Source organism: Sarcophilus harrisii, chromosome 1 (genome assembly GCF_902635505.1).
Source record: "Sarcophilus harrisii chromosome 1, mSarHar1.11, whole genome shotgun sequence".
Taxonomy (NCBI): domain Eukaryota; kingdom Metazoa; phylum Chordata; class Mammalia; order Dasyuromorphia; family Dasyuridae; genus Sarcophilus; species Sarcophilus harrisii.
The window spans coordinates 662,426,333-662,449,801 of NC_045426.1; the positions used below are offsets into that span (position 1 = coordinate 662,426,333).

Sequence of the window (23,469 nt, forward strand, 5' to 3'; positions counted from 1 at the left end):
CTCCCCTGCCTCAACTCCCTGCCCTTTTCTCTGGAATCATCTCAATGAACTGTGTTAACCCAAGGAATTCTGTGTCTTGCCAGTCACCCTGCTGAAACATCCTTTTGGGCCTCTTCATCTACCCGATTGCTGAGCTTCCTTCCCCAGTTAGTGAATGAGTTTCTTGAGAGCAGAGACTGTCTTGACTCTTTTTCTCTCCATATCCCCAATGTTTAGCATGGTATTTTTTAAACAAATGCTCATTGGGGCATCTAGATGGTATAGTGGATAGAGGACCAGCCCTGAAGTCAGGAGGGCCTGAGTTCAAATTTGACCTCAGACACTTAACACTTCCTGGCTGTGTTACCCTGGACAAATCACTTAATCTCAATTGCCTCAGCAAACAACAACAAAAAACAGATGCTCATTTATTCATTTACTCATTCATCGTGGGCTGACACTGCTAAGAATGGGCAGTGAGCTCCCAGGCTTGTTTCAGATTCTTCACCTATTCGATCTTCCAACTAAACAGGCCTGTTTCCATTCCTCTTGTGTGATGTTCTGTTTTCGCCTTCCAACCTTTGTGAGCATTATCTCAAGTCCTGGAATTACTCCCCTCTGATTCCTCATTCTTGCCTTTAAAATTCCTATTCTCTTGTTCAAGTACCAGGTTCTCTATGAAACCTTTCCTTCCCCTCAATTTATTAATGCCCCTAAAAATTAATTTATGCCTTCCCTTATCTTCCTTGAGGACGAGATTCCTCTACCTTTTCTTTGTACCCTTGACAACTGGCACAGTGTTTGGTATATAGTAGACACTTATTATTTGGTTGATAATAAAGGAAGGAGGAATCTCAGGTCCCAGAAATTGCCCCAGAGGCAGAAAAGTACAAGTAAGGAAGGTAAAGAATCATGGAGTACATGGGAGGGAGTAGTAAGGTATTATTACCCCTTTTTTTACAGATGAGGAAACTGAGGTCAAGTGACTGAAACAGGCCTACACAATACCAAACACTGTGCCAGAATTTTTGCAGGTTCTAACATTCTAGATTCTAGGGGCTCTCTCAGGCCTGAATTCTCTATTCTAAGATCCCTCCCGACTCTGACATTCTATGACCCGAGAGCTCTCCCAGGCCTGACATTAGTGTTGGAAGGCTATTCTAGTATTTTCTAGGGGCGTTTGCATTCTTCACGTTTCATAATTCTCAATGGCCTTCTGTAAACTGTTCTGGGAACCAACCCTTATTTTTAACCTTGTTCCTCTGGGAAAACGTGCTCCAAATCACAAACACCCAATTTGCACACAGGCTTTTGGAAAACGGCTCCCGTTAGGTCCGCTACCTCCTACATCATGGCTTTACTCTGTGGACTCCCTATTGGGTGGGAGGCTCGCACAGCCGCCAGTCCTTTTGTTCGGAAGTAAAAGGGGTCCCGAGCATCCCATTCTCCTCCCCTTTCCCCCCACACCTCATTCATACATTCTTTCCTGCTGCTAGTCGGCTCTTCAGGCCTGACATCACTGGCCTGGCATCTGAGTCACTGGGGCAGCCAGGAAGCCCTGGGGCTCCCAAGTCTTGGGTCCGGGCTCTGGCTCCAGGGAGGGGGTGGGGGAGTTCTGAATTAAGGATTCCCAGGACATGGGGGTGGGGAGGGGGAGAAAGGACATAGGCCTGGGAAGAGTCAGAGCGGCTTGGATCTCAGGACCCTTAAGTGTGTGAAGGGGGAGGTAAAAGCTGAAGTTCAGCCCTGACCTCAGGGGTATGGAATCCTGGGGAAGGTACTTCCAGTCTAGGACTCTTATCTCAAGGGAGAGGCACAGACCCACAGATGGGGCTTCGTGCTTGGCTCGGAATCCAGCTAGGTGTAGGAGAGCTGACTAAGCACTTGCATGTTTGTGTTGGTGTGCGTATATTGTGGGATCTCTGTGCATGTGTCTACATGTGAGCCCACGGGAATATCCGAATGTGACTCTGATCTACACACATCTAACAGAGGACCTGAGCTCCTACTGTCTGTGAGTGTGTCCCTGGCTATTCATCAGTTAATCAATAAATTAGCAGGCGTTCATTAAGCGCTTGTGGTATACCAGCCATTGTGTAGGGATACAAAAAAAAAAAAAAAAAAAAAAGCAAAATTCTCTGCCTTCAAGGGTCTTACATCCTAATGGTGAAGAAAACATGAAAAGTGGGAAGTAGGACAGCTGAGGGGCATCGTGAATAGTGGCGGTCCTGAAGTGCTCTAAGTTCAAATCCAGTCTTAGCCATTTACGCTGCATGACCCTGGCAAATCTAGTTCCCCCATTTGCCTCAGTTGCCTTATCTGAAAAATGAGATGCAGAAGAAAATGGCAAACCATCCCAGGCTCTTTGCCAAGAAAACCCCAAATGGGGCCTTGAAGAGTGGAAGGAGACTGAACAACAAATGGCAATCTCGATCTGTAAACAGTTACTGAATCCGGACAGGGACAACGCTGGCTCTTGTTGACTTGGGGAGACAGGGTTTCCACACTGAAAACAAAGAACAACACACAGCACTAGGTAAACTGCACGGGAGGTTAGCTGTAGGGTTGTGTGACTATGTACACGCCGCCCCCCTACTCCTGATGGGTATCTGGTCAGCCAGCCGTGGCTTGGGCATTTCCTTTCCAGGGGTTTGTCTGGATCCTTAAGTCTCTCTGGGCAGTCGGGTGCTTTAAGTCTAGGTCTGCGTGTCTAGCCAGTACATCCAGGTTTCTTCTAGCACCCATCCGGGTGTGTCCGTAGGTGCCCCTGCAGAAGCGTGTCTATCTAACCAGATGTGCGCTTACTAGGTCCATCCAGATGTGCGCTTACTGGGTCCATCCAGATGTGTATGTGTCAATCACTCTGCCTAGATGTGCCCATCCAAGTTTGTGCCTCGGTGCCTGCCCAGGTGTGTTCCCGGGTTACACACTCCGCCTGCACGTGTCCATCTGCCCATGGCGGAGGGTGGGCACGGGCCTGCGGATGGCCCTCGGGTGGATGTCCAGGGGGACACCGAGGGCATGTTAAGTCCTGACCTCCGTAGGCATGCCCCTGGCTAGGGTCCCGAGCTCGGGGAGGCCAGGTCGGTTCCGAAGTGACTCCAGCGGGAGGGGGTGGAGGGTGGAGGCGGGATCGGCACAAAGACAGAAAGGGGAGAGGTCCGGGCCAGGCGCCCCGGAGGCAGGGGGCAGAGGGGCGGCTGGGGCGCGGGTAGGGGGGTTCAGGAAGCTCCCACCCCGCAGGAATTCGGAGCGTTCGGCCCTTATAAGGGCATTTCCACTCGCGGCCAATCCGCGGCCGGGGGCGTGGCCGGGCCCCAAACTCGGGAACCCAGAAAGAGCCGAGAGAGCGGCTTCGAGTCTGTGTCCCTCCGTCCAGCCGGTCCCGTCCGCTCCCGGACTGTCAGTCAGTTTCCTCGGGCTTGACCCGGCCGCGCCATGAGCTCCACTCAGTTCAACAAGGGTCCGTCCTATGGCCTGTCGGCCGAGGTCAAGAACCGGGTGAGTGGCGGAGCAGGACCCCAGACAGGGATGGAAAAAGGGGAGGGGGCGGGGGGAGAGGAGGGGGCGAGCTCGGCTATCCCCGCTCGGGAAGACCTGGGGGTACTTTCTCCCTCTTCTTAGCCCTTCCCCCGAGGAGCCGCTCGGCCCGACCCTAAGCTGGAGGGGGATCTGGCTGGTCACGGGCAGGACTCACTCTGACCCATTTGGATCCCCTCTCTTTCCCTTCCAGCAGAGAGAGGTTTCCCACTTCGCTAGGACCCCCGTATCCGCATCTCAAGTTGAGGTCCCTCCCTTGGGGATTTCTCCTTCCTTAACCCTGCCTTCTGAGAGGAATTAGAGAAGGCTAACTCTCTGTGTGACCGTAGGCAAGTCCCTTCCTCCCCTAAAGAGAGCCACGATCTTTTAATTGCAATCAGTCAAGTGAAGCTGGGTGAAACCCTTGATCTCCGAGGTCTAACTTTCTGGAATTCCATCAGGATCCTATCCCGAGACTAGAGAATGGATGGGGCACCGGAGGCAGGGAGGGGAGAACTGGGGAAGGGAGATGGGAGCTGGGCTGGGATGCTGCCCCACCCTGTCCTCCCGGAGCCACCTTACTATAATTTCCGTTTGGCTCAGTCTGTAAAAGGGTGGGTATTTGTATTTGGTGGGGGGGGGGGGGTGAGGGTGGGAAGGGTAAGGGGGAATTCCCCTTAGCCAAAGTCAGCACCTGCTGGCCACCTAATGGGGGGAGGGGAGGGGAGGAGGGGGTTCAAAAAGAGGAAGTGGGGGTGGGTGGAGTTAGCCACCGCTTCTTAGACAGAAGCCGCCTGCTCCTTCCCCATCCTCTCCCTGAAATTTAAAGGGACCGGGGTGGGAGGGTGTCCCAGACTAAATTTACCCAGAGCTGCTTTTCTTTCTTATCCTAACCTCCCCTTTCTGGGCCTCGGTTTGGGCTCTGTAATTCCCAAACCTCAAGTTTCACAATCCTAGCCCTCCAGAAAAGAGGAGGTTATAAAGTTTCAGACCTGGGAACCCTAGAATGAAGACGTTTAGAACTGAGGAAGGATCTTAGAAATCATCAATTCCAACTGCCTTATTTTGCAGGTTAGGAAACTGAGTGTGGGACTTATCCCAAAACACCTATTAGAAAAAGGTGGGATTTGGACCTAGCCCTCCTGATTTCTAGCCTGGGGAGCTTTGTGGGCATCCTTTAAGGGGGGAAGGGGAACAGAAAAGAGGTTTTCTTTTGATTTCCACTTTTCAATCAAATGTGCAGAGCCTCCAGGGACATTGGTTTCTCAGGCATCCCGTTGCCAGCTCTGTCAATGGACACACACCTGCATGTTGAGCCACTTGGGAACTCTGGAAAGGCTTGGTTGAGGTGCACTCTGGGATTGCATCACGCCCCACCTTCATGGGCTGAGGTTGAGTCAGGAGTGGGGCATCTCAAATGGCACCACAGAATGTGGTAACATAGCTGTTGGCAGAGTCTTTGCAAAGGCCCACATGCCAGGCAGAGGGTTGAGGGAGTCTCGGTGGCCTGCTTGGACATGTCTGTCCCTGCTGGCTGTCCACAGGAAAGATTTAGGATCAGGCTGAAGTGTTCCCCGATCTCAGACACACCATAGAAGCAGCCTGATTTCCCTGAGCTATTTCTTCCCATCTAGGGGAAGAGGTGCCAGGCAGACCTTTCTTAGCCTCTGGAATACAGGAGTATAAGGTTAGGAACTAGGGTGGGAGAGTAGATAAGGCTTGAAAAATCACTCCTCATTTCTGCATCTTAATTTGCTCTTCTATAAAATAAAGATATTGTTCTCTCAAGTCCTTCTTAGCTTTGACTTTCTGTGTTCTAAGGTCCCTCCTAACTAACATCTGATGTTCTAAGTTCTCTTCCAGCTTTGACTTTTTATGTTCTAGGGTCCTCTCTAGCTCTGTCATTCTATGATATAAGATCACTCCCACTGTTCTAAATTCCCTTTTAGCTCTGAGTTCTATGTTCTAAGGTCTTTTCCACTTCTGACATTCTATGTTCTAAGAGCTTCCCAATTTGGATACCAAAGGAATCTGTGATTCTCTGACGACTCCCTTCCAATCTCCACACAGTTTCTTTGACCCTCTCATCCTAGAAGTTATATTTTAATGCCCACTTTGCAGTTGGGGAAACAGAAGGTGGCAGGCAGGACTCTTCCTGCATTTTCTTTGAATGGACTCTCTGGTGCCAGCTTCATTTGTCTCAGGGTTCTGTGCCAACCTCAAGGGCTTCCTTGCATGACTCAGAACCACTTCTGGAGGAGATTTTGTATGGGGAACCACCATGAACACAGTACACATTCACTGGACAACTAGGCAATCTGGAGACCTTGGCCAGGACCCGATGGGGAGGATGCCTTACTTTTCAGTGTGCCCAGACTGGGTCAGAAAGTCATTTGGTTTTTTGTTGGTGTAGACTAGAAAATTTATTCCTCTCCTTCCTCCCCACCCCACAATTCATCCCTTCATTCTTTTCAACATTCACTGAAGCTTAAACTCCTGGAAATCACAGAGCTGGAAGGATACTTAGTCTAACACCTAACTCCACAGTCCCTTAGCCCCATCCCACAAACATTCCTGCCAACCTCTGCTTGAAATCTTCCAGCGATGGGGAGCTCACTTTCTACCGACTGCCATCATTGGAGAGTTCTAATTTTTAGTTCTAAAGTCCATTCCAACACTGACTTATTAATGTTCTAAGTTCCTTTCTGCCATTGACGTTTTATGTTCTAAGATCCTTCCACTTTGTACTTTTTAGCAATCTAGCTTTCCCTTATATTTCACCAGCCTCTGAAGAATATTCTCAATTGGGACAGTGGTCAAAGGTTTACTTCTGCTCCCAAAAGTATGGAATTTTCTGCAAAAAATGATGTTAAAGGTGATCCAAGCTATGGTAAAAACACGAGTTCTTCAGATGCAGTGAAACAACCTGTTTAGAACCAGCTGAACTACCCACACGCCCTCCTTGGAAACAACCTGAATGAGCCACGTTTGCCCAGCCCTGTGCTTGGCACTGTGGGGACAACAGACCTAATAGGACCTGGCCCTTTGCTGTTGGGGGAAGCTCTCAATGTGGGGTACAGGGAGAGGTGAGGGCAGATGGGATAAGTGCCTTAGGAGAGGGAGAAAGAAAGGGTGGTAAGGAGAAAGAAGTTCCTTCCAGATGAGAGGGAACAGAGAAGACTGCCTGAAGGCAATGGCACTTGAGGGAGACCTTGAAGGTTTCACTTTCAGTTGTGACTCCATTTAGGGTTTTTCTGGCAAAGTTCTTGGAGAGGTTTGCCATTCCTTCAGCTCATTTGACAGATCAGGAAACAAGCAAACGGGATTAAGTGACTTGGCCAGAGTCACACAGGCCTAAAGCTCCATATACTTCACCACTTTAAGTACTGGTGAGACAAAAAGAGGCAAAAAGAAACGGGAGGGAGTCAAAGACACAGTGTCACGAAAAGTGTGGAGTAACTCAAATATTAGGTTGAGAAATTGGAAGTATGGTGTAACAGAGGATTTGGGACGGTGGACCCTCTGGCCAATAGTTAACTAGAGAATTTCTTGTATTCCATCTCTCAAGCTTCTTTACCCAGAGGAGGGGAAGGAACATGGAGAGGGGACTGGCTTGACTTGAGCAGAACTCCTACTTATGGACCCAGAAATAGTCTCACTCTTACCCTTATAGCACAGGGAGACTTTCAACTTCTCAAGGGGGTTTCCCTAGTTTGGAACTGGGGTTCAGATCGCAGTTCGGCACTGACAGCTGTGCAACTTAAGCAAATTGATTATTTGCTTCCTCTGAATGATGACTGTAAGATCTCTTCCAGCCCTGAATTCTCTTACCCTTCAGCTTTCCTTGACTGGTGTTAGGGAGCCCACTGAGACTGGTTTCAGGGCTCCTTGGCTTGGGAGTGGTCTGGACTTTGGCGTCCCTGTCCACTCAGGCAGCCCCTCCTGAACCGCTTTGAAGGGGCTTGTCAGGCTACTGGCAAAAAAGAGTGTAAACCTCTGGGAACAGCTGCTCTTCATTTACAAAGAAAATAGCCAGCGCATTCTTGGCATTTTGTGGTGACAAAAGAATCTGTGGGCGGGTCGGATCCCAAAGAGAAAGCCGGAGGATCCTAGAGGTGCTGTGGGGAGAGGAGGGGGTGTGGCGAAATGGATCCCAAGGAGCCAGACTGCAACATCTGGGGTGGGGAGAAAGGGGAGGTTATAGGAATAGCTTGGAGTCCAGAGGAGGCTTGGGCCTGGTCCAGGAATCCAAACCACCAGGCCTAGAGTCCAGGATTCTTCTCGCCTAGAAGTCCTGAAGCAAAAGCTGGATGATCCCTTGTCGGGGAAGTTGTGGAGGGGATTCTAATTCAACAGATGATTTCTGAGGTCCCTTCTAACCGTGAAATCTTATGACCCAAAGCAACAAACCCATATGAGAGACAAGGATTGGCTATTGGTCCAAGGGCCCAAGGAAGGCTGTCTCAGAATACTGGAGTGGGGTCTGTGGTTTGGAGGGGAGGAAGGGATGTTGTGTTTGGTGCTATGACCAGAGCTGTTCACAGAGCTGTCTGCAGTCCAATCCCTCCTTGGGGCCCCGTCCTCAACTTCCTTCAACACTGGAGCAAATCTTTAGCCCTCTCTCAAGCCTCCCCTTCCTGATTCCTTTGGGGAGATGGGAGCAGGAATTACACTCCATCCTTGTCTACTGCCTCCCTCTAAGAGATCATATCAACCCACCTTTACCGGTCTGGAGTGGGGCAGGATCCAGTCTTCCTTCAAAGGTTTTTGTCCAGAGACTGCTGGGTCTTTGGGAAGTCCAGGATGAGAAGAAATCTGTCAGCCAGTGACTCTGCTTGCATTCATTGCATTCAAATGGATTGTATCTTGTGAAGAACAGTTGATAGGACAGTGTAGCTGTACTAGAGGGGAGTAGAGGATGAGATGAATGGAAAGATAGGAAGCAATCATATTAGAGAAGAACAAAATAGGTCCACTAATCAGTCGGTCAGTTCAGTCGATAACATTTATTAAGCACCAACCTGTTGTTGCTCAGTTTCAGTTGTGACTCCATTTGGGGATTTCTTGACAAAGTAACTGGAGAGGTTTGTCATTTCCTTCAGCTCAATTGACAGATCAGGAAACAGAGGGAAACAGGATGAAATGACTTGCCCAGGGTCACACAGCTAGTAAGTTTCTGAGGCTGGATTTGAATTCAGGTCTTTTTGATTATAGGCCCAGTGCTCCATCTGCTTCACCACTTTAAGTTCTGGTGAGACAAAAAGAGGCAAAAGGCAATCCCCAAGGAGCTCACAATCTAAAAGCATATAAATAATTATATGCAAACAAGTTGTAGATGAAATAAAATAGAAAATAATTTACAGAAGAAAGGCACTCAAATTAAGAGAGATTGGGGAAAAGCTTCCTTTTAGCTGGGACTTGAAGCCGGGAAAGCCAGGAGGCAAAAATGAGAAAAGAGAATTCGAAACATGAGACAGAACCAATGAAAATGGCCAGACTCTGGAGATGAAGTGTCTTGTTTGAGGAGACCAGAGTTATAAGAATGAAAAGAATGCAGAAGGATGGAAGGTGTGAGAAAACCGGAAAGTGGGGGGAGCGAAAAAGGTTAGGTGTTAAAAGTTTTTGATACCAGATTTTGTATTTGATTTTTAATTTTTTGTATTATTTAATTTTTTCCAATTATACATTAAGATAGTTGACAACATTCATTTTTTATAAGATTTTGAGTTTCTAATTTTTCTCCATCCCTCCCCAAGACATCAAGCAATCTGTTAATATAGATTACAGATGCATCAATAATATTAAATCATATTTCCACATTAGTCATGTCATGAAGGAAAAAGCAGAACAAAAGAGAGAAACCATGAGAAAGAAAAAACAAACAAAAAGTGAAAATAGAATGTTTCAATCTTCATTCAGAATCCACAGTTCTTTCTCTGAATATGGATAGCATTTTCTATCGCGAGTCTTTTGGAATTGTCGTGGGTTGCTGTATTTTGAGAAGAATTAAGTCTATCAAAGTTGATTATCACTCAGTGTTTCTGTTACTGTGTATAGTGTTTACTTGGGTCTGTCATTTTACTCAGCATCAATTCATCTAAGTCTTCCCGAGAAAAGTTTTTTTCTGAAATCTGCCTGCTCATCATTTCTTTTAGTTTTTATATCTATTTTTAGATTATTTTGATTTACATTTTTATATTTCATTTCATTCTCCATTTCCTCATGGAAAATATTTCATTCCCCAATCAATGGACATTCTCTCAATTTCCAATTCTTTGCCACTACAAAAAAGATCTGTTATATCAATATTTTTGCACATTTAGGTCCTTTTCCCTTCTTTTATGATCTTTTTGGAATAAAAATCTAGTAATGATATTGCTGGATCAAAAAGTGTACAGAGTTTTATTACTCTTTAGGTATAGTTCCAAATTGTTTTCCAGAACAACTGGATCAGTTCACAACTCTATCAACAATGCAATAGTGTCCCAGACCCAGTTTTACCACATCTTCTCCAATATCTGTTATTTTCTCTTTCTATTGTATTAGCCAATCTGAGAGGTGTGTTTGATTTTGTATTTGATTCTGGAGGTTACTGGCAACCACTGGATTTTATTGAGTATGGAGCCAGTCCAAACTTTGGCAAGTCATTTTGACTTGTGAATAGAGGGCGCATGAAGTGGGGAGAGACTTGAGGCACACAGATGCACCCAAAGCACATTGCAATTATCCAGATATGAGGAGATGTGGGTCTGCACCAGAAAAGGGCAATGTCAGAAAAGAGAGAGGAGTCGACATAATTTAATGGAAAGGTTACTGAACTCAAAGTGAGAGGTGACCTGGTTCCATTTCTGCCACTTAGTATTAGTGGTGGACAAGTCCCTTTCTTCATTTTCCTTATTTCATAACAGCAGTTCTTCTATCTCCTTCATTGTACGTAAAGCACATAAACCATAAAGTACTCTTTCTCTCTCAAATATATATGTCTATACAAACAAATATGCTAGGATTTTGATTCAAGAATCGATAAACCATAAAGCATGCTCTCTCTCTCTCTCTGCCTCTGTGGGTATATATCTGTGAGGGGGTGTATATATGAACATACATATATATATATATATATATATATATACATATATATATATATATATATATAAACACACATGCTATGATTTTGATTCCAGAATTTATAAGCTGTAAAGCATTCTCTCTTTTCTCTGTCTCTCTTTCTCTCTCTGTCCCTGCCTTTCTCTCTCTCTCTCACACACACACATATACATACAAAAATAGTATGTGTGTGTGCATTATTTTGATCCAAAAATCTGGGTCGAATGCTAAGGAGAGTCAGAGAGAAGCAGAGAAAACCTACAGACCATCCCTCTCCTCATTTCTTTCCTGTCTTGGGGGTTTGTAGCAATGATTAACTCATCTGAGAGATAAAAAATGAATCTGTTTTACTAGCTGGTCTACATCATTTTACAGAGAAGGAAACTGAAGCCCAGGATTACAGACTTGGAACTCAAAAAGGGATCTTAAAGGCCACTAATCCAACCATCTTGATTTTATAGCTGAAAAGCTGAGAAAGACCTCCTCTGGGTGAGAACATGGAAAGACTGAACTGGACATGGAACTTTTCTCTCCATATTACAGAGGGGGAAATTAACTTTCAAAACCACACTAAGTTAGCTGCTGGGTCAGAACTCAAATCCAGGACTCTTGACCTAGCTTGTGTAGGTGGATAGAGCGCTGGGCATAGGCCCAGGTCTTTCCAAGACCTTTGTTCCAACTTAACCTCAATTACATACTAGCTTTAGAGAAGGGAATTCAAAGGTCTTCTGGTCCAATTGAATTTTTTTTTAAATGAGGAAATTAAGGCTTGGAAAGCTTAGATCATTTGCTCAAGGTCACAGAGGTGATAAATAAGAGCTAACATAAAAGCTAGCATTTATATAGCACCTATTGTATACTAGGCAATAGGCTAAGTGCTTTACAATTATCTCATTTGATCCTTACTACAATCTGGTGTTATTATTATCCCCATTTTATAGATGGCAGAATTAAAAATAATGCAAGTTCGTTACTCTCTCCTCAACCCTGTCATGCCCTCATGGGCCTCCAGAGTTATTAATGTCAGTGTCCCTAGGCCCCCTCCCTCTGTGACATCTGAGCTTCATAATACTAGGAATATCAGGGGAATCCTGAAATTTAGGGAGCTTTTGTATCGCTGGACTTGAGGCAGCTTCAGGTCTAAGTCAGCTTTGTTAGCTTTTTTGTGTGGGGATCAGGAGGTGGGGCCCAATTTGGGAGCCCCCTCCCCTGCTCCTCCAGGGGCCCCCCTCAGGTCTCAGAACCTGCTTTCTCCTCATGCCCAGAACCACCCCCGGGTCTCAGGTAATCTTTGGGGAGGATTGCTTTGTCCATGGGTCAACCAAGGCTTCCCTGTGGCATGGTGGAATATGGGGAAGGGCTCGAGATTCAGGAACGAGTCTCCAGACAGAGCTGACAATTATTGCATCTGGTTCTCTTGTCTCTCAGAGTCTCAGACTTGGAGGGTTGGGAGATACTAGAGCAGCAGCTATCCAGTGCAGCCCCTAGTCCATGACTAAGGTCAGCATCGCTATCTGCAAGGTTTGACACCCACAGTCTAGGACGTTAAGTTGTCCAAAGTCTCAATGGAGACTTGGAGAATTCTGCTTGGTCTCAGCATTTCAAAAATGCATCTTGGTTGATTGAACTAGGAAATATTGGGGAAGGAGTTTCAGAGAAGCAGGTTTTGACTCTTTGAAAGGAAATTTTCTTGATAATATTGTCCAAAAGTTAGAATTGAATGCCTCTTAAGGTAGAGAATTCCCTGTCATTGGGGGTATCCAAGAAGGTGCTGGACAATCAATCACTTGTCCAGGATATTATTGATAGAGGAAGTTCCTGTTTTATTCGATTCAGCAAACTTTTTTTTTCAAGTTATTGCTCTGTATTGGGCAGTGTACCAGGCACACTAGATACATAAAGACAAAAACTCGCTTTTATTTGGCTTTTCTTTGTGTCCTTAGCACACATTTTATCATAGTGATCAATTAAGTTAGGTTTGTGGGCTACATATATTCACTGGGTATATTAGTAAGTGCTGGGAGGTCCCTCCCAGCTTTGAGCTTCCATGGGTCTAGATTCTGATGCCCTTTCCACTCAACTGCCTCTCCCTCTTCCTCCTCCACCACCAGTTAGCTTGGTGAGCTTGATCAAATCGATTTCCCCATTTTCCCTCTCTGAATCTTGATTTTCTCATCTGTAAAATGGGCAGGATGATCTCATCCTTGCCCTCTCCACAGTCCTGTTCTGAGCAGCTGAATGTGAGAGAGACAGAATGGACGTGGAAGTGGTCAGCAAGTCTAAAAGGATTTTGTAAAGAGATGAGACATATAGATGGACAAGAAATTGTTATGAGTATTAGTTGCTCTAAAGTCACGGGATGCAGAGCTGGAAGGGAACTTTAAGATTATGTCATCCAACCCCCTCATTGGACAAATGAGGAAGCTAAAGTCCAGAGGGGGAAGTAACTTGGCCCATATCACACAGAGAATAAGTAGCAGATCTGTCCTTTGTCCCAGGTGACCAGGCAGCCTTAGGAAAACTGGAAACAGACAAAAGCTTTGACATTAATTCCACCTCCATAGCATCCCTCCTGTCCATCCATCTTTCTCCCCATTGACAAGACCAGCACTCTCATTCATAGTTTGAGCATCTATCTCCAAAGCTACTAAAAAACTTCTATTTTTTCCCACTTTGTTTTTCTCTTTAATAATTCATCCTTTCTAGGGATGCCAAAAAGATCGTTCTAAACTACATACATGGGTCAATTCCCCTACTCAAAAACCTTCAATGGCTCCCCATTGTTGCCTTGAAAAAGAAATGACAAATTTCCTAACCCAGAATTTACAGCCCTCTAGGTTTTTCCCTTTCTGACTTAGTCCATACTACTGTCCTTCAAGCTCTCTATATTGCAGCTCAATTGAACAACTGACACCTCCAAACTCTGTACTCCTGGCCTCTGTGGCCCCTATATCAATGGGAATGTGCTTTTGCTCTCTACTGCCTATCTTTGAGTCTTTGTCTCTGGGAAAGGCTCAACCCAGAGGCCACTTCCTCCATGAAGACTTTCTACCCTGCCTCTCTCTGTTTTCCTTGAGTAATGAGACTACTGGCCAGTGCAGGCTGAAGGGAGGAGGGGTTGCATTTGGACTAATCGGTATCCATCAGATCATAAATATAGAGCAGGGAGATACCTCAGACACTATATGAAGGACCAGGAAATTTTGACCCAGGGAGATGAAGGGACCTATCCAAAGTGACTCGGGCAGTAAGTGGCAAAGTTGCAGTTGGTATCTGGCCTCCTCTCCACTGGATTGAGCTGCCTCCCAGTTAGGGGCCCAGGGGGACATAGGCTTAGCCTTGTGCCTGGCACACAGAAGTCCCTGATAAATGTTATATCAAAGGAATATGATTTTGTGTTAAAGCTCATCTAATCTGGCCAGCTCGATTTACCTAGAAAAGTGAGTTCCAGACAGTTTGAGTACATCATTCTGTGTGACCGGACTGAGGGGGGAAGGAAGTATGTGACAGAGCAGAATTCAAACCTGGATCCTTTGACTAAATTCAGGACTCATTCCATTACTAGGTTGGTGGAGATATTTGGAGCCAGGGCAAGAAGGACTTGGTGTTAATAGGAACATAAAATTTAGAATTATAAGGGATTTTTTAGGTCAGATACACCAATCCCTTCACTTTTCAAATAGGGAAACTGAGACCTTGAATAGTTGAGGTTTACCTGAGCATCTTGCAAAGGATGGGTCAGGAAATCTCATCCCATGCTCTGGGGCCAGGTGTAGTCCTAACAGTACGGCCTGGGACTTTCTCCTTAGCTCCAGTCCAAGTATGACCCACAGATGGAAGGAGAGCTGAGGGGCTGGATTGAGGGTCTCACAGAACTGAGCATTGGGCCAGATTTCCAGAAGGGACTCAAAGATGGCATCATCCTATGCACGTGAGTAAGCGCACTGGGTCTTGGGCATTGGAGAGAGGGGGAGTCCTGGTGTCCCCATTCCTATCCCTAGGTGATAGAGTACCTTGGAGAGGGATTTGCAACTCAAGCTCTTACCTGCCTCTGACCTAGAATTGTAGACTCATCAGAGCTAGAAAAACATCATACCTGGGAGAAACTTTTGAGCAGAAAAGAGAAAATGTCAGGTCTGGGAGGCTCTTTAGAACACAAACTATCACGAGTTAGGAAGAATCTTGGAATATTTGGAAATTGTCACAGAGAGGAGAACCCTTAGAACCCAGGATGTCAGAGCTGGGAGGGCCCTTAGAACCCAGGAGGTCAGAGCTGGGAGGGCCCTTAGAACCCAGGAGGTCAGAGCTGGGAGGGCCCTTAGAACCCGGGAGGTCAGGGCTGGGAGGGCCCTTAGAGCCCAGGAGGTCAGAGCTGGGAGGGCCCTTAGAACCCGGGATGTCAGAGTTGGGAGGGCCCTTAGAACACAAGATATCAGAGCTGGGAGGGGCCTTGCTTACAATAGTGCCTGCTGGGATAGGCACTCATACTATCACTGTTTCTCTTTGCTCCTCCCCTGGCACTGTCCCTCCAGTCTCATGAACAAGCTGCAGCCTGGCTCTGTGCCCAAGATTAATCGTTCACAACAAAACTGGCATCAGGTGAGTTGGTCCTGGGGCATCCTGACCCTTCCCTCCCCCCTCCGATGAGGGATCTTCCAGACCTCTAGCTTAGAACAAATGTGCCCCAGAAAAAGGGCAGGGAAGAAGGGGGCTCCAATGACCAGATGCAGAGCCAGAACTCTGATCAGCTGTTCTTATCTTCTGCCTCTTCCTTTTCCTGATCAGCTGGAGAATCTCTCCAATTTCATCAAGGCCATGGTCAACTATGGCATGAACCCTGTGGATCTCTTTGAAGCCAATGACCTCTTTGAAAGTGGGAACATGACCCAGGTTCAAGTGTCACTTCTAGCACTGGCCGGCAAGGTAAGACTCCCCCCACCCGGGGCAGCGCATCTGGGTCTGAGTGGGTTTTGTCTTTGCTCCTGCTCAAGGAAATGAGGATCCTGGGAAGTTGGAAGGGCAGAGGGCAAGTGACAAGAAGTCCTGGACTGGGGAAAGTTGTTGGCTTGGTCCTACATTGCCTTCAGCTTGAGGAATACAGCTTACAAACAAAGTTTCCCTGGGCAGGAAACCTCCTCTTGTTGCAGGAAAGACAGATTTTATACACAGAGCTTAAGTGGGAAGGAAAGGGAAAAGTGAATTACAGTACAATCAGTTTCAGGGCCTGAGTGATTTCCCAAGGAAGTCCACAAATCCAGGACAGTGTGGATGTTCTCCAGTCCTTGGGAACAATTCTGAAGCGATTGTTTCAAACCCCAGGGGCGTTACTGGGAGGAGGGACAGGACCAGAGTTCTGTGACAGGAACAGATGCTTTCATCTTTGATTCACTTCATTCACCATAAAGGAGAGCACTGTCAAAGAGGGACTGTCATTTCAAGCGACATTGTAAGACTGACTCGCAAGTCAGAAGAAGCAGTTCTGAGAAATCGAAATTATTAGGATATTCATTGTACACATCATCTTGCTTCAGTATCTAATTATTTATTATTATCTATGGATACTCTGCTTACCTAGGTGCTCTTGCAATCTTCCTAACTGGAGTATTAATGCTTTGGAGTCTGGGATCTTGTCTTATTTTAATCTCAGTTTCTCCTTCAGCGCCTAGGTCAGGGTTTGATACACAGAAGGTATATATTTAATGAGTTAAGTTGAAGAGAATTGGTATCACTGAATTAGATGGTCCTTAAAATTGTTTTTAGTTCATTTTAAAAATGTTGTGTTCCAAATTCTCTCCTTCCTTCCAGGCCCTCTCCCATCCATTGAAAAGGCAAGCAATATGAGACCCAGCATAAATATGAAGTCAGGCAAAATATATCTCTGTATTAACTATGTTGTTAAAAAAGAAAGAAAGAAAGAAAGAAAGAAAGAAAAAGATAAGAATAAAGAAAGTGTTCCGTGTCTGAAGTCCTCTCCTATCCACAACATTTTATGTTCTAAGGTTCCTCCTAGCTCTGTTTTAAGAACCTGCTCAACTCAGATATTCTAAAGGACTGTTAGAATAGAGATTCAAATCTGGAAGATGTCTTAGAACACAGAACGTTAGAATTGAGAGAACCCTTAGAACACAGAATACCTAGGGCCCTCCCAACTCTGACATTCTGTATCCTATGTTCTAAAGTTGGGTCCTTCCCGCCCCCCCTCATTGTCTGTCTGACTGTCTCTCTGTTTCTATCTCTTTCTCTATCTCTGTCTCTCTGTCTCATTCTCTGTCTCTCTCTCTGTGTCTCTGTCTCTCTCTGTTTTGCTCTCTCTCTCTCGATATTTTCAACATTATACTTTTTATAAGATTTTGAATTCCAAATCCCCCCACCTTGTTTTCCTTCCCCCTCTCCAAGACAGCAAGCCATGTGATATAGATACAGATGACTTTCTCTATTCCAAAGACCCTCCCAGGTATGATGTTCTTCCAGCTCTGGCATTCTTTGCTTCATGCTCTGAGGTCCCTCTCACTCTTGATAATCCCTGTCCTAAAGTTCTTTCAACACTAACATCTGTGTCCTATGTTCCAAAGCCTTTCTCAGCTCTGCCATTCTGTGTTCTGGGATTAGAAGTCAGAATGTTGAAGGAGGAAGTCTTCTTCCTACTTTTACTGAGCTGGGAGCAGGACATGCAGGTGGTGGAGCAGGATTGCTTTGAGGTTTGAGATTGGAGTTTTTGAGGGCTTGATCTCTCCTAAATCCTCTTTCCTAATCTCTCTTCTTTATCTCTGTTCCTCCCGACCAGGCTAAGACAAAAGGGCTACAGAGTGACATTGGAGTCAAGTATTCAGAGAAGCAAGAACGCAACTTTGATGATGCTAAATTGAAGGCTGGGCAGTGTGTCATTGGCCTCCAGGTATGAGATGGGCCTAGTTCGCAGCACCTGCTTCCTTGGGGGGGGGGGCTCCTACATCATAACTGGGAGGGCCTTTAGAATAAAGCTCACCTGTATCCTATATCAGATGGCCTGATGTCTGGAGAGGAGGAAGGGAAACAAGGTGAGAGGGGGACTGGGAACTCAAAATCTTATCAAAAGTGAATGTTGATATATTTCCACCGTGTTTAACATATATTGGATTAGTTGCCATCTAGGGGAAAGCGTGGGGGAAGGGGGGGAATTTGGAACACAAGATTTTGTAAGAGTTAATGTTGAAGAATTATCCACGAATGTTTTGAAAAATAAAAAGCTTTAATAAAAATAAATATAAAAAGTGAATGTTGAAAATATCCCTAGAGAGACAGAAAGAAAAAACAAGAATGAGCAAAAGCTAGAGACAGAGAGAGAAAGAGAGAGGAGAGAGACAGAGAGACAAAGAGAGAAAGAAAGACAGAGACAGAGACAAAGAGAAACAGAGAGAGAGACACAGAGAGAGAAACAAAGAGAAAGAGAGAGAAAGAAAGAGAGAAAGAGAGGAGAGAAGAGAGGAGGAAGACACACAGAAAGAAACGCAAGTCTCCCTAATCGGGTGCCTGGTCTCCCAGTCTTGGAGCTCTGCTTGGAGCTGAGCTTGGGGGGACATGGGCCCGGGAATCCAGACTTTTTGAGAGAATTCAGCTCTGCTTCTCCTGAACAGAGACAGACATCACCAATCTCTGCATAGCCCAATAGCCTCATTTCCTTCTTTACTTCCCAGTTTTGGTACCTACGTGTAAAGTTCGGCTTGATTTATAATCCCTAGGAGCCAGCATGGATTTGAAGGATCCAAAGAAACCCACATTTCTCCCTCTCTCCCACTTCCAAATCTCACCCACAGCACATGAAATGCCATGGTTGGGCCAACATTCCTTTGAGTTCAGTGTTGCCCCCTGAAAATTCAAATTTCCCTTTGAGAGAGATAATATATGAAGGGAAGGCATTTATCAGTAATGTTCCTTCCTAGTAACAGGAAGGAGGTCAGTGTGTTTCCTGGGAGACCTGAGGGTGAGGGTACAAAGTAAGGAAAATGCTTCAGAGGACAGAGAGAGAGAGGATTAATGTCCCAAATGGGATGGGGGATTATTCTGGGGGAAAGTGAAGAGGGAGCTACTTAAGGTGAGGTTAAATGGTACCCAGGAGGAGGTTAAGTTGGGAGATTTTCAGTGGAAGTTTCAAATGCAGTTGTGGAGTGAGTGAGTATGTGTGTGTGTGTGAGAGAGAGACACACAGTAAGAGGGGAAGGAAGAAGAGGAAGGAGAAGGAATAGGGGGAAGGAAGAAGAAAGAGGGGAGGAGGGAAGGGGAAAGAGTACAGAGGAACACTGGATATGCTGCCCGGGCAATCTGCCTGGATGCCCTCCCCATTTGGCTCTGGCCAGACCTGTCTGACAGTCAGCTAGCTCCCCTCTCCTGGGAACTCCATCACAATTCCAGGAACAAAAGTTAATCAGGGCTCTGATGTGGGAGACAAGCCCTGAGGGCCTCAGTAAGAGCCTGAACCCCAGATTCGAGGCAGCAGAGGATGGACCACTGGCACCTCACTGACCCACCTCCTTCTGACCACAGATGGGCACCAATAAATGTGCCAGCCAGTCAGGCATGACGGCCTATGGTACCCGGAGACACCTGTATGACCCTAAGAACCAGATTCTGGCCCCGATGGACCACTCAACTATCAGTCTGCAGATGGGGACCAACAAGTGTGCCAGTCAGGTGAGTGGGAGCATCAGAAATGGGAAGTTCTACCCTACCTTATGGGCAGGGGGGTACAAGGGTTAGAGCCCAGCTGGGTTCCAACATGGGCTCTGAGATCCCCTCTCTCTAGACCTCCAACCTCTCACAGGAAACACTATGGCAGGCAAAGAGCCCTGAGTTTGGGGTCTTTACTATGATTTTGACTCACTGTGTGACCTTGGGTTATAAAACAAAGGTGGCAGCTGGTTTTAGAGGACCAGGAAAAGAGTTGGATTTGAAGTCAAAGAACCCAGTTCTACCTTTTAGTTACTTATGAAGGGGCTTTCAGCAAGCCCCTTCCCCTCCTGGGCCTCAGTTTTCTCATCACAAAAAAGGGGTTAGACTAGAGAGTCCCTAAGATCTTTTTCAGCTCTGACATTCTGCAACCAAAATTACTCTTCTCTTCCACTGGAGCATTCCAGCCTCGGGCCCGCACACTTGGGAATGAGAGCTGGAGGCTGAGGCTTCCAGACTGGGTTCTATCCCTTTAAGAAGGGATGAAGGTTAGAGTGGGAATAAAGCTGAGCTCTCTAAGCCTGCTAGGCTGGTTAGGGCTGGTTCTTTGATGCCAGCCACTCCCTCCAGCTCTTGTTTCCTCAAGTGGGGGGTAGGGATGCTCTACACCCTACAGCTGGGATCCAGCCCCTCAGTTACCAGGTAACCGAGTAGAGCAACAGGGACTCACAGTCAGAATTTGCGAGCTCCCAGAGCTGAATTTAGGGCCAGAGTCTGGGAGGAACCCTGCCTCTGTCACTGTCTCATCAGGGCCTTAAGCTTCCACATCTGGTAAATGGATATGAAGTTTTGTGTCAGTTTTAAAGTGCCAGTGTAATAATGAGAGCAACAATTCATAAAGTGCTATATTTATATCAGCTTATTATTGACCCCTAGAATGTCAGAACTTGGAAGGTTCTTGGGACCAGGACATCAGAGCTGGGAGGGCCCTTAGAACCCAGGATGTTAGAACTGAGAGGGCCCTTAGAGCATAAAATGACAAAACTGGAGGGTTTTTAGAACCCAGAAAATCAAGGCTGGGAAGACCCTTAGAACCCAGGAGGTCAGAACTGGGAGGGCCCTTAGAACATAAAATATGGAATATCAAAACTGAAATAGGTCTTAGAACATTGTATTTTGAAACTAGAAGAGTCCTTAAAGTTTAGAACTTTAGTTAGTTAAAAGTTTAGAGTATTATGGCAGAAATAATAATAGCCAACATTTATTTATTCTTTAAGGACCCGATAGATATAATCTCATTTGATCCACACAACAGTCTGTGAGGTAGATGCTAGTATTAGGCTGATCTTATAGATGAGGAAACTAAGAAGTTTCAGTGACTGGCCCAATGTCACACAGACAGTGTCAATGACAGGATTAGAACTGGGGCTTTCCCAAGTCTAGCCATTGAATCACCTAAGAAAGTGTCTTAGAGCCCAGAATGTCCAAAGAGCTGGATTAGGGGAAGCCAAAGGGAGGGGGAAAAACAGAGAGTCAGATTTGGGAAGGAACTGTGTTAATAAGGCAATTTATTAATTGCTGACACAGTTCTTAAGTGACAGGGATGCAAAGGAAAGCAAAAAAACAAAAACAAAAACAAAAAACACTTTACATTCCAAGGAGGAAATACATATATTTATATATAAATGACTACCTACCTTCAAGACAGAAGCAGCTAGAGTAGAACCCACCTCTGTAGGAAAGGCACGAGAGGAAGGTAAAGACCTGGGGGCAGGAAAGATGGATCAGAGCAAGGCTTCCTGGAGCAGGTAAGACTTGCCTAAGTCTTGAAGAACCCAAGGAAAGGAAGAGGCAGAAGGGAGAGGAGAAAAAGTGTACCAAGCGGGGGAACCACTTGTGCAAATGCTTGGAGAGGGGAGATGGAATGTGGTGGCTAGAGCCAGAAAGTGCCGTAAAGCCTGGAAAGGTCCGGAGAGACTGGGCCCAGAGGGATGATGGTGGGTCAGCGGCAGAGTTAGGACCAAGGCTGGGCCTCCTGCATCTTGCCTGACCCAGTGCTCCTGGCTATGTGACAGGGGCTGGGCTGGAGAGGACTTGTGGGACTCTGGAGCCTGAATCCCTTTCTCCTTCCTCCTTCCAGGTGGGCATGACAGCCCCTGGCACCAGGAGGCACATCTACGACACCAAGATGGGCACAGACAAGTGTGACAACACCTCCATGTCTCTGCAGATGGGCTACACCCAGGGTGCCAACCAGAGCGGGCAGGTGTTCGGGCTGGGGCGGCAGATCTATGATCCCAAATACTGTCCCCAGGGTCCCATTGGAGATGGGCCAGGGGTGGGCCCGGGTGACAGCCCCAGCTCCGCGGAGCCCCCCGAGTACCACTATTACCGAGAAGAGGAAGGGTACTGAGCCTGTGGGCCCCTCCCCTCCTGCCTTCCTCTTCCTCATCCTTCCCCTCTTGTTAACCCCCCCCCTCCCCTTGTGCTCCTGGTTTGTGTCCTGCGCTGGGAGAATTTTGCTCCTGCCTGAGCTCTCTCTTCCCTGTGGTCTCAGCCACATCTCGCCCCATCTCTGGACCTTCATTTCTCTATTTGTCAGATGAGGGAGCTGGGCCTGGCTGTCAAAGGGCTCCCTCCTGCACTGATGTTGGTCAGTTCTGTGTATTTTAGTGTCTCATCTCCTGAGCAGAGGGGGCTGAACAGAGCGGGTGGGCAAGGAGTTCCCCCCCACCCCTGGCCCTCCCCCCCCTTCTGCTCTGCAGGGGTGCGTGTGGGGCTGGGGGATTATGAAGGACCAGTCCTGCTCATTCCTTGCCTGGACCAAACTGTCCCCCCCCTCTTCCTGACCCCGCTTTGGCTCAGCCCTGGGTCCTGCAGATGAAGGTCTTGGAGAGGAGGAGGGGAAAATAGGGCCACCATAGGGTTTCCTGTCAACGTTAAGCTTCCTGCTTATGAGGTTGGCTGGCGGTTTCCTCATCCCCAACAAAAGATGTTGAAAAATGATGTTTTTTCAAGGGGGGGAGGGGAAAGAGCGACCACTCCCTTCCCTTCTCCCGCACTTGTGCCCTTTCCCACAGGAGCAGGGAGGACCACTTCCAGGGGACCCCCCAGGCAACCCTTCACCCGAAACCTCCTTAACCTAGTAAGGGACCAGTCTGGTTTTAACTTAATGTAAGGAGAAAGACTCCAAATAAAAGAAGCTACTTTGTATTCCTGAAGAGGGAAGCTAGCAGCTCTAACCCTCCCTCTCTGAGCCCCATCACAGCCCAGGAACTGCCTTCCTTGGGCTCCTGCACCTTCCCCACCCCACCCCACCTGGCAAAGCCTCGGTTCAGACTGGATCAGCTGCCTTCCTTCTTGAACACTGCACAGCGGCCCTGCTGGGCTGGGCCAGGTCAGCCTGGCTCAGGGGGCTTTCCTGGGAAAGTCATCCCATCAGCCCTTGGGGCCTGGGAGAAGGACCTAGAAATAATGTGAATGGTGATGTGGGAACACAGGCAATAAAACACATTCTTTGTTTAAGAAATGAAGGTGAAGGTCGTGTCTGATGCTTAAGGAATCTAGGCAAGATCCGAACTGGGAAGTCTTGGGGAATCTGGCCGTTGGAGGCTACTGGGCACATGATGGGGTAAACATCTGCTTCTGGGGCTTAATGGGTGTCCTGGTGAACAAAAGAGCTCCCTTTGCCAGTTCCCTTTAGTTCATTCATTCAGCAAACATTTATTAAACACCTGCTGGATAGGGGATTCAGTCATACACTGGAGACAGACTCCAATCAGTCAATTAATTATTATATGTGAAATGCAGAGGATACAAGTACAGTGAATGAAACGATCTCTACTCTTGAGCCTATAAACATGTATTATTGCATAAATATAAAATTAACAAACATCTATTTATATTTTACACATACAGTTGTTAAATTCCCTGACAATGAAGGTAGTTGGGAAGATCAAGAAAGATTCCATGTACAAGGTTGTACCTGAGCTACATCTTAGACTGAGGCAGAAGTGAGGGTGGAGTGAATTCATGGCAGGAGAAAGAGAAGGGCACTTAGCTGGACTGCTGAATGGAGAAAGGGTATTTATGTCAAGTGAGATTGGAAAGACAGACTGGGTGCAGGTTGTGAGGGCTTTATTTTTTTAATAGCATTTAATTTTTTCCCCACTTTCATGTAAAGATAATTTATAGCATTCATCTTTTCCTATTTAATAGTATTTT

General features: G+C 46.6%; 1 protein-coding gene across 1 annotated transcript; it reads left to right on the top strand.

The window, feature by feature from the left end:
* The first annotated feature begins 3,280 nt into the window (after positions 1-3,280).
* Positions 3,281-22,778, top strand: CNN2 (calponin 2). Its single transcript, XM_003760832.4, has 7 exons — positions 3,281-3,480; positions 14,412-14,533; positions 15,135-15,201; positions 15,388-15,525; positions 17,387-17,497; positions 19,123-19,269; positions 21,386-22,778. The coding sequence occupies exons 1-7, from the start codon at positions 3,418-3,420 to the stop codon at positions 21,656-21,658; spliced, it is 921 nt and encodes a 306-aa protein (XP_003760880.1). The 5' UTR covers positions 3,281-3,417; the 3' UTR covers positions 21,659-22,778.
* The last annotated feature ends 691 nt before the right edge of the window (positions 22,779-23,469 follow it).

What these genes read in the sequence shown, in the direction of transcription:
- CNN2 (XM_003760832.4), top strand. Translation starts at nt 3,418, where the DNA reads ATGAGCTCCACTCAGTTCAACAAGGGTCCGTCCTATGGCCTGTCGGCC. An exon ending in GATGGCATCATCCTATGCAC is followed by an intron (nt 14,534 to 15,134) that starts GTGAGTAAGCGC and finishes CTGTCCCTCCAG; the next exon opens with TCTCATGAACAAGCTGCAGC. An exon ending in CCAACAAGTGTGCCAGTCAG is followed by an intron (nt 19,270 to 21,385) that starts GTGAGTGGGAGC and finishes TCCTCCTTCCAG; the next exon opens with GTGGGCATGACAGCCCCTGG.